At 41.0% G+C, this 12,375-nt stretch overlaps 1 protein-coding gene across 1 annotated transcript in view; it reads left to right on the top strand.

The window, feature by feature from the left end:
- JAK1 (Janus kinase 1) overlaps window positions 1-12,375 on the top strand; it is a 55,060-nt gene that overhangs the window by 37,030 nt on the left and 5,655 nt on the right. Inside the window, exons 6-18 of the mRNA XM_085231948.1 lie at window positions 904-1,067; window positions 1,306-1,648; window positions 1,767-1,940; window positions 2,671-2,828; window positions 3,539-3,662; window positions 4,475-4,661; window positions 6,531-6,637; window positions 7,659-7,805; window positions 8,498-8,585; window positions 9,125-9,252; window positions 9,644-9,779; window positions 10,223-10,374; window positions 11,401-11,551. Coding sequence (XP_085088074.1) covers window positions 904-1,067; window positions 1,306-1,648; window positions 1,767-1,940; window positions 2,671-2,828; window positions 3,539-3,662; window positions 4,475-4,661; window positions 6,531-6,637; window positions 7,659-7,805; window positions 8,498-8,585; window positions 9,125-9,252; window positions 9,644-9,779; window positions 10,223-10,374; window positions 11,401-11,551 — 2,059 coding nt within the window. The remainder of the gene's footprint in view (window positions 1-903; window positions 1,068-1,305; window positions 1,649-1,766; window positions 1,941-2,670; window positions 2,829-3,538; window positions 3,663-4,474; window positions 4,662-6,530; window positions 6,638-7,658; window positions 7,806-8,497; window positions 8,586-9,124; window positions 9,253-9,643; window positions 9,780-10,222; window positions 10,375-11,400; window positions 11,552-12,375) is intronic.

The following is a 12,375-nucleotide window of genomic DNA, read 5'->3' as shown; positions in this document are numbered from 1 at the left end:
AAGTGGAAGATTGAAGTTGATGAAGGCTTGTGAAATGAGCAAATTAAATGCACTGGAGAAAAAACATGATTGCAGTTAGTTCTGAGTACAGTTTTCAGACTTTGAAATACGGTTGTGTCCTTCAGAAGTGAGATGGCATGGAGCTGCTCCAGCAAACACTTGTTTTTCTGTTGTGAATCCACAGTATTAGTGAGGTAATGAATATTTCCAGACAATACTGTATCACCCTGACTGTTACCATTGGTCACATTTTCTAAAAAAGACAGAAAAGTGCTCTTGCTAGTACAAGGCACAGAAATATCTGCATGCTTTGATGACCATGTATGTTTCTGACTGTCTTAAGGCTTTGAACTGTGGCTTGAAGAATGAGTGCATGGAGCTCATAGAGAGAATCAGGTGATGAAGGGAGGGTAAAACAGAGAGGGAAAATATTCGTTGCATACAGAAAAAATATAATGATGGTGCTAGAAGGGTGTGCTTGGGTTAATTTAAAAAGGAAAAGTGGATTTCTATATAAAGGAAAGGAGGGTTGGAAGGGTCTCTGAGCAGTGCAGGTGTTCTGCCTGGGAGTCTACATGCCTTCTTAGTGGAAAGCCTAAGTGCTGTGGATGAGAGGAGATGACACGTGTGGTGATTCCACCTGTTCCACAAACCATAATTTTAAAGCACTTCTGTAAGGCATAAACGTTGATCTTTCTCAAATTGGCAGGTTTGTGGAGTGACTATTCTTGCCTACACTGACTGGTCTAAGAGAAGATGGCATCTCTTGTACAACCCTCTTCCCCTGCCCCTTTTTATCACGACTTTCAGTTTTTGGGTGACTCTTTTGTTGTGCCATTGGCTGTTAGTATGACAAATGCCAGATGAAGTAACTTTTTTTTCTTCTTTTTGCTTCCTATTAAGGGTCAGTATGATTTAGTGAAGGGACTGGCACCAATCCGTGACCCTAAAAATGATCAAGAAGTTCATGAAATTGAAAATGAGTGTCTGGGAATGGCTGTGCTTGCAATCTCTCATTATGCTATCAAGAAAAATGTGAAGCTGCCAGAGCTGCCCAAAGATATCAGGTAAGTTGGGATAACACTGTTGGATATGCTGCACTTGGCTTCCAAAAGGGATCTTAAGCATTTTACTTTCCAGTGTCTGACTGGGCAGGGGTTAGAAGCTCCAGCACACCAAGTGCACAGTGCTTTGCTGCATCCTGTACTCTGTAAATTACTTTCAAAATGTAAGCAATTAGCACATTTTAGAATTACAAACTTAAGAAACAACCATATTAACGCCTAGCATTGTTTTTCCTTCTAGTTATAAACATTATATTCCTGAAACTTTGAACAAGACTATCAGGCAGAGGAATTTCTTAACCAGGATTCGGATAAACAACGTTTTCAAGCATTTCCTTAAAGAGTTCAACAATAAAACCATTTGTGACAGTAGTGTGTCTCCACGCGATCTGAAAGTTAAATACTTATCAACAATGGAGACTTTGACTAAATATTATGGAGCAGAAATTTTTGAGACTTCATCTCTGCTTATTTCATCTGAGAGTGAAATAAATAGATTTAACTGTGGAGACGGTGAGATCATTCCATTATATGAAGTCATCGTGACAGGAAACAATGGAATTCAGTGGAGGCTCAAGCCAAATGTGAGTATCCCTGGAATTTGAGGGTTACTTTGGGGGGCATAACGACTGTTAAAAAATGATTTTCAGACACTGTCAGACCGCTTGTATTAATATACTTTTATCCCAAATGTGCTTGCAGTCTGTACAGACGGAGAAAGAGAAGAAGAAAAAATCTGATGGCAAAATCAAAAAGGATGAAGATAGATACAAAACCCGAGATTTGTGGAACAATTTTTCCTATTTTCCTGAAATCACTCACATTGTCATCAAGGAGTCTACGGTTAGCATTAACAAGCAGGATAACAAAAAAATGGTAAGAACCAAACCTGGATAGTTTTTCCTCCTGTGGGCAGCTCTAGTGACCTGGTATTGTTGGGCAAGAGGTGACAACCTCTCTGGGGAACATTTTCTAGTGAGACTCTTGAATAACAGTTAAATATGCTGTCTTCATCGCTGTACAAATGCAAAAGCATTAAGTAGAAGAGTAGCAATTTGATGAGGATGGCTATTTCTCTCCATTTGTTACTGCATGCCACCAGTATTTATCAGTTCCCCAAGCTTTTGGTGACCTCCTTAGCTACATTTCTCAACCCGTGGCCTTCCCACATACAACTTGGATTACCAGAAGCAGATTGAAGATGAGCTCAGTAAGGATGGCAGAGAGACCCTGGGAGAGAGAGGAAGGAAAGTGAGTTCATAGGTACCCAATTTTAGTGTCCTGACTGCTTGGGTTGTCCCTAGGCTTCACATCCCATCCTACGTGACTGCCCTACTCTTGAATTAGTGCAGCTTCACAAAGATTAGCACAAGAGCTTGCATTACAGATCTCACATAGGACTCATGTCCTCATAGGAGAATGAAAGTTTCTAGCCAGTAATAAGTGAGGAGGGTAGAGAATGGTCACTGTTGGCCTCCTGAGTGATTTTCTGTCATATGTTTCTGGGCAATTTTGTACCCACTGTGAAAAAAACTGCCGGATATTAAAACCATCCTGCTTTAACAGAACTGTAAGTATTCTTGACTAAAATATCTTTCTCTTTTAGGAATTAAAACTGTCCTCACATGATGAAGCTCTGTCATTTGCATCATTAATAGATGGATACTTCAGACTTACAGCAGATGCCCACCATTATCTCTGCACAGATGTGGCTCCTCCACTGATTGAACACAACATAAAAAATGGTTGCCATGGACCCATTTGGTTAGTGAACTTGTTTATTTCACCCACTTGAATAATCAGTCTTCTAATTCTGCTGCATACTGAACGCACTGAGGAAGTCTGACGTCTGATAGGTTTCTATAATGACCAGAGTTAGTTACCAAAAGGCTGTAAGACAACTTTTGTTACTCCTGAAAAAAATCATCAGTTCTCTCCTCGTCAGTTTACTTATCTATAAAGCCAGTGCTTCCTCATGGAGGAGTATTTTGAGACTTATTTCACTAATCATCACTTGAGCAGACAGGAATATTTTAGGCAACCAAACGTAATCTTTCTTTACACTGGCCCTAGGAGTAAGTAGATGGATGTACAGTGCTTATGTTTATTTTTTTTACTGAAGGAATTATTCTCCTTTCTGTCCACCTTTTTGGCTTTTATATTTTTAGATGCAGCATATAGAAAACTAGAAGAGAATTTGCATATGCACTGTGGTGGAAGCAGAATTTCCCCACTAAGCATGCAATGTATCTTTCCTTCTTTGCTCTCATGTAAAAAAAAAAAAAAAAAAAAAGTGGGAGTGTGTAATGCACTCAAATTATGTTTTAATTATAGTGTAAATATTTTTGAGTTGTGGGTGTGTGATTTCATTCCAAAAATATAGGATTACTCTCCTGCGTATTTACTAATAGGTTATGGATGCAAATGCTCTGCTCTTTTAATGGTTTTCCTCCATTTCACATTGACTCTTTCAGCACTGAATATGCCATCAACAAACTGCGACAGGAAGGGAATGAAGCAGGAATGTATGTACTGAGGTGGAGCTGCACAAACTTTAACCACATCCTCATGACAGTGACTTGTCTTGAAGGCCCAGAGGTACGTCAGGTGTGGCATTCCCAGCAGTGATCTACTAGTCAGCAGAAGACTGGTGGTTCCCCATCATCCAGATTGCTATCTTTGCATTCCGTAGGGAATCTCTCTTAGCTTTTCCTGACAGCAGATGCAGCAAGTGGAGGACATTTGTACTCATAGCTTTGTTTTCCCCAGACTTTTGTACTCTCTCTGAAAATATAATTTATTACATCCAGAACACTTCCTTTCATAGCGATAAGACTACGTGAACCTGCAAGCAAATTCAGCTTTGTAAACTCATCTGCTGGGAAAACAGCAGACAGAATTTGCTGCTGCACCTTACCTAATGCTCCTTGAGTGTGGATTTAGTTCTGTGAACGTACTTATGACACCAAATAACCAATACGAAAATCATCCTTCCCCAGTACCTTTGTGTGAACTGAAGGATCTGAAGCACAGCCTGAAATCCTGTTTCTTTGTTAGACAGCCCAGGCTGCAAAAGGCATTCTTGGTATTTTTAAGTTGAGATTTTGAAACCATGCTCCAGATTTGGCAATTCTTAACTGAGTAAAATTTGGACTTCTTAGAGGTTTGCATCTTCATGTTGCTCTTCTTCCACTCCTTCTGTGAGCCTTCTTGGGAATGAAGGCTACAGGTATTGTGGAGCCTTCTCCTGCACTGTTGGAATTTTAGAGGAACCCAGCATAGGAGTAAATGTTTAACTGGTCCTGGATGTGAACTCAAAGGCTTTGTAATTTCATTTGCTCCTGCAGATGTTCTTTCACTTCAATGATCAGTATCTTGCTTGTTTTCCCCCCTCCCTTCTCTAATCACAGATGATAAATAATTCAGTGCAGTACAAGAACTTCCAGATTGAGGTGAAGAAAGGCGGGTACTTCCTACATGGCTCAAACAGGTCTTTTGCGTCCTTAAAAGAGTTGATGGATCACCTGAAAGGACAAATCCTTCGCACAGACAACATCAGCTTTACGTTGAAGAGGTGCTGCCAACCAAAGCCAAGAGGTAGCCTCTGTCCTTTAAGAGAAATAAGAAGCTTCAGCAATAGGAAGCATTCTTAGTGTCTTCTCTTACATGCATTCTTGTGTGCAGCTCTTTCATATTACTTACTGCCTCTCTGTAGAGAGGGAGCCTTGTCAAAAAACAAAAAACAAGCACCGTGAACAAGGCTTTAGGGGTTTCCCTTTAATGCTACAAGGTCAGCACAGGATGTTCATGGGCTGGTGCTTTTCAAGAGCCTTGTTTGTATGAACTTCCTAATGACAGCGGTTTCCCCTTTTGCACCTTCACAACTGGCCCCTGCAGTATCGATGGCAGAGGCTGAGCTCTAGATTTGTTTAAAACCAAAATGTCACAGCTGACTCTGAGTCATGGGCTGCAGTGCTGTGTCAAAGTGAGGCCCATATAAGGTTCTTCCTTTTCTCCACTAAGTCACGTATGCCTGGCCATGCGGCCTGAGTTCCAGCAAAGGAGGTTTGTGGCCTGCAATGTGTTGTGTGGCAGCCTTGGGGTTTGAGCTTGCTTGTTGTAACAGTGATGTGCTTTACTTTATTAATGTTCACAAAGCAGTGAGGAAGACTTAGACTGAAGCTGTTATTCAGCAGAGCACCCCCACATCAGTGGATTTATCTGTGAGATCAGATTTTAGGTGATGAATGTGCATTCATTCAACTACTACTGCCAACACTTGCTAGAACTGTTTGCTGTAAGGTACAGTTGTCTTGCAGCTGTATGTTGTATGAAAGAGGAAATGCAGTGGACATGGTTGGCTTGATCAAATGGTTTCCTGTTAGAATGAGGGGAATAACTGAGTTGCATTAACTACCTTCTTATTTAAGTCTTCGAGCAGAGTACTCTGTAGCTACACATGTGTTTTCCACACTTCTGAAGAACACTGGTAATTGTGTGAGGCACGGAGAGATTAAACATTTTGACCTGCTGATTAAACTGTGACAGCTGTATTTGGAATAATTAAAACAGTTCAAGGAGTTTTCTGCCCACCTCAGTGTTTTGGTAGCACACAGTGTTTCCTTTAGTCAGGATTGTGGCACCTCTGAACTTCAGTGGGACCCAGGGTATCTTTGCTGTTCCATATTCTGTCTCATCTCTGATTGTTTTTTCTTTTTCTTTTGGAATCTCACAAATATGAAGATATATTTCTCACAAGTATGAAAAAAGTGCTTTGAAAAGATGGTCTGTTACTGTTTGCTTTCTGAGTCCTGATGCACATGTTCTCCCAGTAACAGGAGAGCCAGATGCACACAGTCATTTAAAGTCGTTATATTGTAATAAATAATGTCAGCTACCAAAACAGGAAGACTAAATTATTAATTAATGAATTGTCTAGGTCTATCCATGCTTCTCCCTAATCAGAAGCTGTGCAGGGAAGCAGCAGCGGGCTTTTGAGTCTTTTCCTTCTGTTCATTTTCCATTCCCTAATTTAAGTCCTGTGCTTTGAACATAGATGTTAGTGTCTCCCTAAGCACTTTAAAGAAACTTTCAAGGAGGTGAAGAAATGAGGCTCCAGCGACCTCATCCCCGTCTGCACACCAAAAAGGGCCATACTTGTAGGCAAAGTGGGGGATGTGTGTTATTTTACCCAACCTGTGGCAGTAACAGGGCCTTGGTTAATGATGTATGTAAGATTGCATATATATTATATAAAATATATAGCTCTATTTTGGTGAATTCTCTGTGGAATGATGAGCAGAAGTTACCTGTCCAGGAGTTAAGTCAGTTTCTTCCTTTCTCCCTTCTCATTTGGGAATTTACTTTGCAGTATGCATATACAGAAATGTAACTGATTGAGAAAGGTGAATGTATGGAGTTATCTTTGTGAAGTCTTCAAGAATATTTTCTCTCCTCGCCTTCCAGAAATCTCCAACTTGTTGGTTGCAACCAAGAAGGCTCAGGAATGTCAGCCTGCTTACCATCTAGGGCAGCTGAGCTTCCATCGAATCCGCAAAGAAGAAATAATGCAGGTAGGTGTTGGTGTCTTGAAATCCACCCACTGTGGCAGCCCTCCATGCTCAGATTATATAAAATCACCTCATTCTGGCTGGTTGGATGTTGCACAAATGGATATTGGAGCGATTTTCTAATGCATTTGGAATGAGCTGCTTGTAAAGTTATTCTTAAAGAATCATGGAAGTCTTAGGAACTGTTCTTGCTACCTGGATTGTACCATACCTGTATCTCTTGAAGCCTGACCTACTGGAGAAACAAGCAGCTTTTCCTATAGGGAAATAAAGGCAAAGTATTCAAAGGATTTGAAGAGTCTTGGCATTCAAAATCTTGTTTTCCAAACTGATTGAGCACATTGCCAAATTTTCTGAGTCATTTGCAGTTAGTGGAACAGTTCACCTGAATAAGCTTTAAAAAACACACAGTGGTTTGAATGCTTAAATCACAGTGACTGTTTCTAAAAGTCTTTGCCTCTTAAATCAGTCAGGTTTATTTAAGGAAAAAAGCATTACTGACTGAGGAAAACAGGTATGGATTATATTAATTGTTTTTAGTTTGGTATATTAACAGTCAGCACTCAGACTTCCTGCAAAAATATCCCAAGACAGAATCCTCTCTTATTTAGAAGGAAATTACATTCCAAAACAAAGTGTTCTATTGAAATATTACTTCCTTTAACTTTTGGAAACACATAAAAGATTGGCTCAGTAGCAGCTTATTGTAAATCAGAGGCCAGTTACTATTTATTCATTTGATGTTTAGTCTAATGATGTTAAATTACACTGAAGCTGTTTGATGTTAGTGAAGATGCAATAGCCCTTTAATATCAAAAGAGTTTACGGTGGTAAACATTCTCAGAGACTACTAGAATGAAGAATAACACGTTGTCATTTGGTTTTTCTTACTCTAATAATTTTAAGCCTGTACGTAGGGCTAATTCTGAGAGGCTGAATAGAGTGCAGGTTCAACTATTTGTGTAAATCTACATTTGTTTGTTTCATGTCTTGGTTTGAAAATACGTGCTGTGTTATGTCTTAGGGTGAACACCTTGGAAGAGGGACGAGGACACAGATTTACTCAGGGATTCTCAACTACAAAGATGATGAGAATGAAGGATATCAAAACGAAAAAGAGATTAAAGTACTCCTCAAAGTTTTGGACCCCAGTCACAGAGACATTTCTTTGGCAAGTGTCTTTTTTTCTCTTGAACTGTAAACACTGGGCCTCACCACATTTAACTGTGGAGCGTCTAAGAAAAAATTGGGTTGGTGAATGTAATAGGAGAATGGGAAGATGCTGGGGTATCTCTCAGCAATTTAGGCAGTCCAAGCTCATGGATCAGCCCTCTGAGGTACCTAGAAAGCTGATTTTGTGTGCAGGCTATAAGCACAAGCAAAATGGAGCCAGGCCTTGCTGTGGTCTGAAATGCCCAGGCATACCCATGCCTGAGGTCTAAACTGTGTCAGCTGAGTGATGGATTTCAGTGAGGGTACTGCCACCTACCAGAAGTTACCTCTGTGTTGTGCAGTGGGCTTGGGAGTCTTTCACCAATTCAGTCACTGATGTGACCTCAAGCAAGTTATTTGATTTGCATTTTGCTTAATCATCTGGAAAGAGAGGCCAATGCATCAGACAGGGATGCTCAGACCTAGTGCCTGCAAAAGGGCAGGGAGGAGCTTATGCAACCCAGGGAACAGTGAGTGCATCCATGGCAGCTCACCACAGCCCCGTTGCTATAGTGGGATGGCAAACCCTGTGGTGGAAAACAGTTATCTTTTGCAAATGTGTATGTTGTTGCTATTCCGTTTTGTTCACTGCACGGATGACTGCTGCAGTGATCAGCAGTTTAATGGCTAATCTGCTTCCCTTTCTAACAGGCCTTCTTTGAAGCAGCAAGCATGATGAGGCAGGTTTCTCACAAGCACATCGTCTTTCTCCATGGAGTCTGCGTCCGTGACTTAGAAAGTGAGTTCAGTTAACATCTCTTTGATGGGATTTTTAAGCAGCAGGCTTCAGTAAGGACAAGGCAGCCATTCAGATCAGAGCTGGCCTCCAGGGAGATGTGGTTGGCTGCTGCCATCTCTTGCTTGACTTTTCAGAGCAGACAGAAGCGGAATTGGAACAGCCAGGCTGCTGGAAGGTCCTTTCCATTAATCAGATTTCCTTTGCAGTGCTTTCTTTGAATACATGTCTTACAGGATGATCCTCAAGGTCAGAAAGCCAAAGGGATGGCAGTAGTGTCATTACAAACCAGCCTTCCAACAGCAGTCATCTCCCTGGCAAGGCTCTGGAAATGCTTTGCTTCTGGTTTACTGGTATTTTACTACATCAAGTCTCTCTTTGCAGTTTGGATTCTTTGAGCACTGAAATAAACTTCAGAGAAGGTGAAATAAAGACATTCTAAGCAGCTTGCCTTGGGGTGGAGGTGGAAGACGGTGGCAACAAACTCAGTTTATCCAGGCACTGGTGATTGCAATACTGACTTTATGCACCTGGTTTTGTAGATATCATGGTTGAAGAATTTGTTGAATTTGGGCCTCTGGATTTGTTTATGCATCGGAAAAGTGAACTCCTGACAACTCCCTGGAAATTCAATGTAGCCAAGCAACTTGCAAGTGCGCTAAGCTACCTGGTAAGATATAAGCATTGCTGCAAGCTAATGTTACCTAGATTTCATGTGCATTATTACTAATGAAGTTCCTTCCTTGGGTAGTGGGACTGTGCAATGTGATATTGGGATATTTTTTTAATATTTACTGTGTTGCTTTAAATTAGAAGAGACTCTTAGAGAGGGTAATGAGCACCACTTCTGCAGTTTTGCTTGTCATGAAAAAGGAATTTTTTCCAAAATTAATCAAATTTACAAATATAAAACCTTGTCCTGCTTTTCTCTAGGATGATTTCTTCCAAGCTGTATTTTTGGGTTTCAGTTTGGAGCGTTCTGTTCCCTGATGCTATAGGTACATCAAGGGCACTTGCTGAGCGCTGCTCACTCACTGCACTCTTTTCCTACCCTACTACAGGAGGATAAGGATTTGGTACATGGAAACGTGTGTACTAAAAACATCCTACTGGCAAGAGAGGGAATTGACACCGAATATGGGCCTTTCATAAAGCTGAGCGACCCAGGAATCCCCATAACTGTGCTGTCCAGGCAAGGTATGGTACAAGAATTGGATTTCTCTCTTCATTGCGATTGAGAAAGGGAAAGGGAAAAATACCATTTATACCAACTAGAACTGGCTCTAGAATAAAAGCAGTCTGCTTTTATGAAGCCGAAAACCACAACACTGAAGCAAAAGAGTGTCACTGATGGTTGGAGCTCGTTGTATTTGTTTTACTTAATTTCATCTCAAGATCCAGCAAGATAGTATAGAAGGAATCTCAGCTTCTGAATGGCCCAAACCATGAGCTTATAAAAGCCATGGAAATGTTTGTATGAGAACAGGGATTTCACAATCAAGATTTCCTGACAAATACTTTGGCTTCAGTTTATTGTAGTTAAGCAGTAGTTAGACAAGAATAAGTTGGAAAACTTTTTTTTTTTTTTAAAGTACTTTCATATTAATTCCAAACTGCTTTGATTCTGTGTTTTATGTAAGAATGTGTGGAGCGAATCCCCTGGATTGCACCCGAATGTGTTGAAGACTCAAAAAATTTAAGCATTGCAGCAGATAAGTGGAGTTTTGGTACAACACTGTGGGAAATCTGCTATAATGGAGAAACACCACTGAAAGACAAGACATTGGCAGAGGTAAAACTACGTTGCTTAAACATGACCTTGACAACTCAGATTTATCTTCTTCAGCACTTCAGTTTCCATAATTTAAATTGCTTTTGTCTTTACCAAACCCAGGTCAGCTGTACTGGTAAGGGGCAGATTCCATCTGAATTGCCACAGATTGCAGCAGGAATTCTTGTCCTCACTACAAAGATGCTAATTATTACTTCACCTTGTTAGTGATTTTCAAAATGCAGCATAAAAACAATTAAAATTCTGAGGCTGTCACACCTCTCTTTTCCTAATCCATATGTCCAATTATAAACTGTCTGAGGTTCAGCTTTAAAAGCCCCCAGGTTTTTCAGTTCTTTTGGACATTGGTTCCAAACTAGTCTCCTGTGGGCCAACATATTGCTTGCTCTGAAAGCTTAAAAGAAGACAAAAAAGTTGTTCTGCTTTGCTCTGGCATTTTTTGTTCAACGCTGCCAGAGCCCTTCAGCATATGTTCCATATGTGCTTTTTCTCTCTTGAAGTTTTGCTGTGTTGGGAAGGCAGTGGAGCAAGGCAGCTGCTGCTTGTCTGAAGGAAATGACTGAGTACTTGAGTCACTGCCTGTGTTGTTTTAACAGGAGGTAACTGAAGGGAACTTGCTGCCCCAGCTGCAGGTTGCTTCATGCATATGGCAGCCATCCTCATCCCATCTATGCCCCATCGCTCTTAACTTCTCACTGTTTGCCTGTCTTATGGTGGTTTTCCTTGGTAAGCATTTCCATGTGGCCATCCGTCCCAGTGCGTAAGTAAATGGTGAGCCTGGCACCTGGCAGAAGAACAACTTCTGAAAGATAAAATGTTCAGCAGCTGCTAGAAACTGTGTTGTAAGTGATTGCTCCAAACTGCCAGACTCATCATTAATAATAGTTCTCTACTGGCAGGTGATGATTTAGAGTTAATGCTGAAATTTACTTGATGAAATTAAGGACAAGTAGTCTTATCTTCTAACACAGGTTGATTAAATAACAAGCTAAAATTCATGCTGGAGTTTTCATTTGTGCTTTACAGAAGGAAAGGTTCTACGAAGGGCATTTCATGTTGATAACACCATCGTGCAAGGAACTAGCTGACCTGATGAAACAGTGCATGAACTACGACCCCCACCAGAGACCCTTCTTCAGAGCTATCATGAGAGACATCAACAAACTGGAGGAGCAAAGTAAGGCTTGATTTTGCTGATTGGCTGGGGAGTTGGATAGGGAAGTGTGGGTTGTTTGGCTGAAACTGGATATCTTGCAGGAGCATTTTGGCATGGTGACAGTGTCAAAAGAGTGTCTTGAATTGGAAGGGACCTACAGGGACCATTGAGCCCAAGCCCTGACTCCACACAGCATCACCCAACTTCAAATGCTCTGTGTGAGAGTGGAGTCCAAACACACTCTGAACTCCAGCAGCTCAGGGCTGTGCCCACTGCTCTTAGAAACATTTACTGTAACATGTGGTGTTAAGGACAAAATAGCCTCATTTCCACAGTGATCTTGCAGATACTTTGTCAGATACTTGCTGCTCCTCTGTGGAATAAGATTCTTGCCCTTAATGTCTGAAAACAAAGAAGCTAGAAGGAAATGTGTTGCCTTTGTTGTAAGAAACAAGGCTGTCCAATAGCTCAAGTCAGCTTCAAGCCTGTCTTTGAGCTCCATGAAATTTCCACAGGATTCTTGACTGAATCAGGGCATTAACAGCGTTCCTGGTTCATCTGATGTTGTAGTTACAAAGAGAAGCTAACAGAAAATCAGAACATAATAAGGGCAAAACCATACCTTCTGTATGGCAATACGTAGCCATAGAAGCTGAATAACTACTGCAGGGGTGTGCTGAGATGAGACTGAATCACTTTGGGAAGCGGTAGACTGGCACATAGCAATGGAAGAAATTCCCTATCAAAGAAATGGGAATAGAAGTTGAGAGAATAGAAGTTGAGAGAGGCACTAATAGCAGCAGATGAACCAGGATGCCCTAAGTGTCTGTCAAAACCAAGGCGTC

The sequence above is a fragment of the Meleagris gallopavo genome, chromosome 10 (assembly GCF_905368555.1).
Source record: "Meleagris gallopavo chromosome 10, MGAL_WU_HG_1.1, whole genome shotgun sequence".
Classification (NCBI taxonomy): domain Eukaryota; kingdom Metazoa; phylum Chordata; class Aves; order Galliformes; family Phasianidae; genus Meleagris; species Meleagris gallopavo.
The sequence above is the reverse complement of the archived record's forward strand: the minus strand, read 5'-3'. Positions and strand labels throughout refer to the sequence as shown.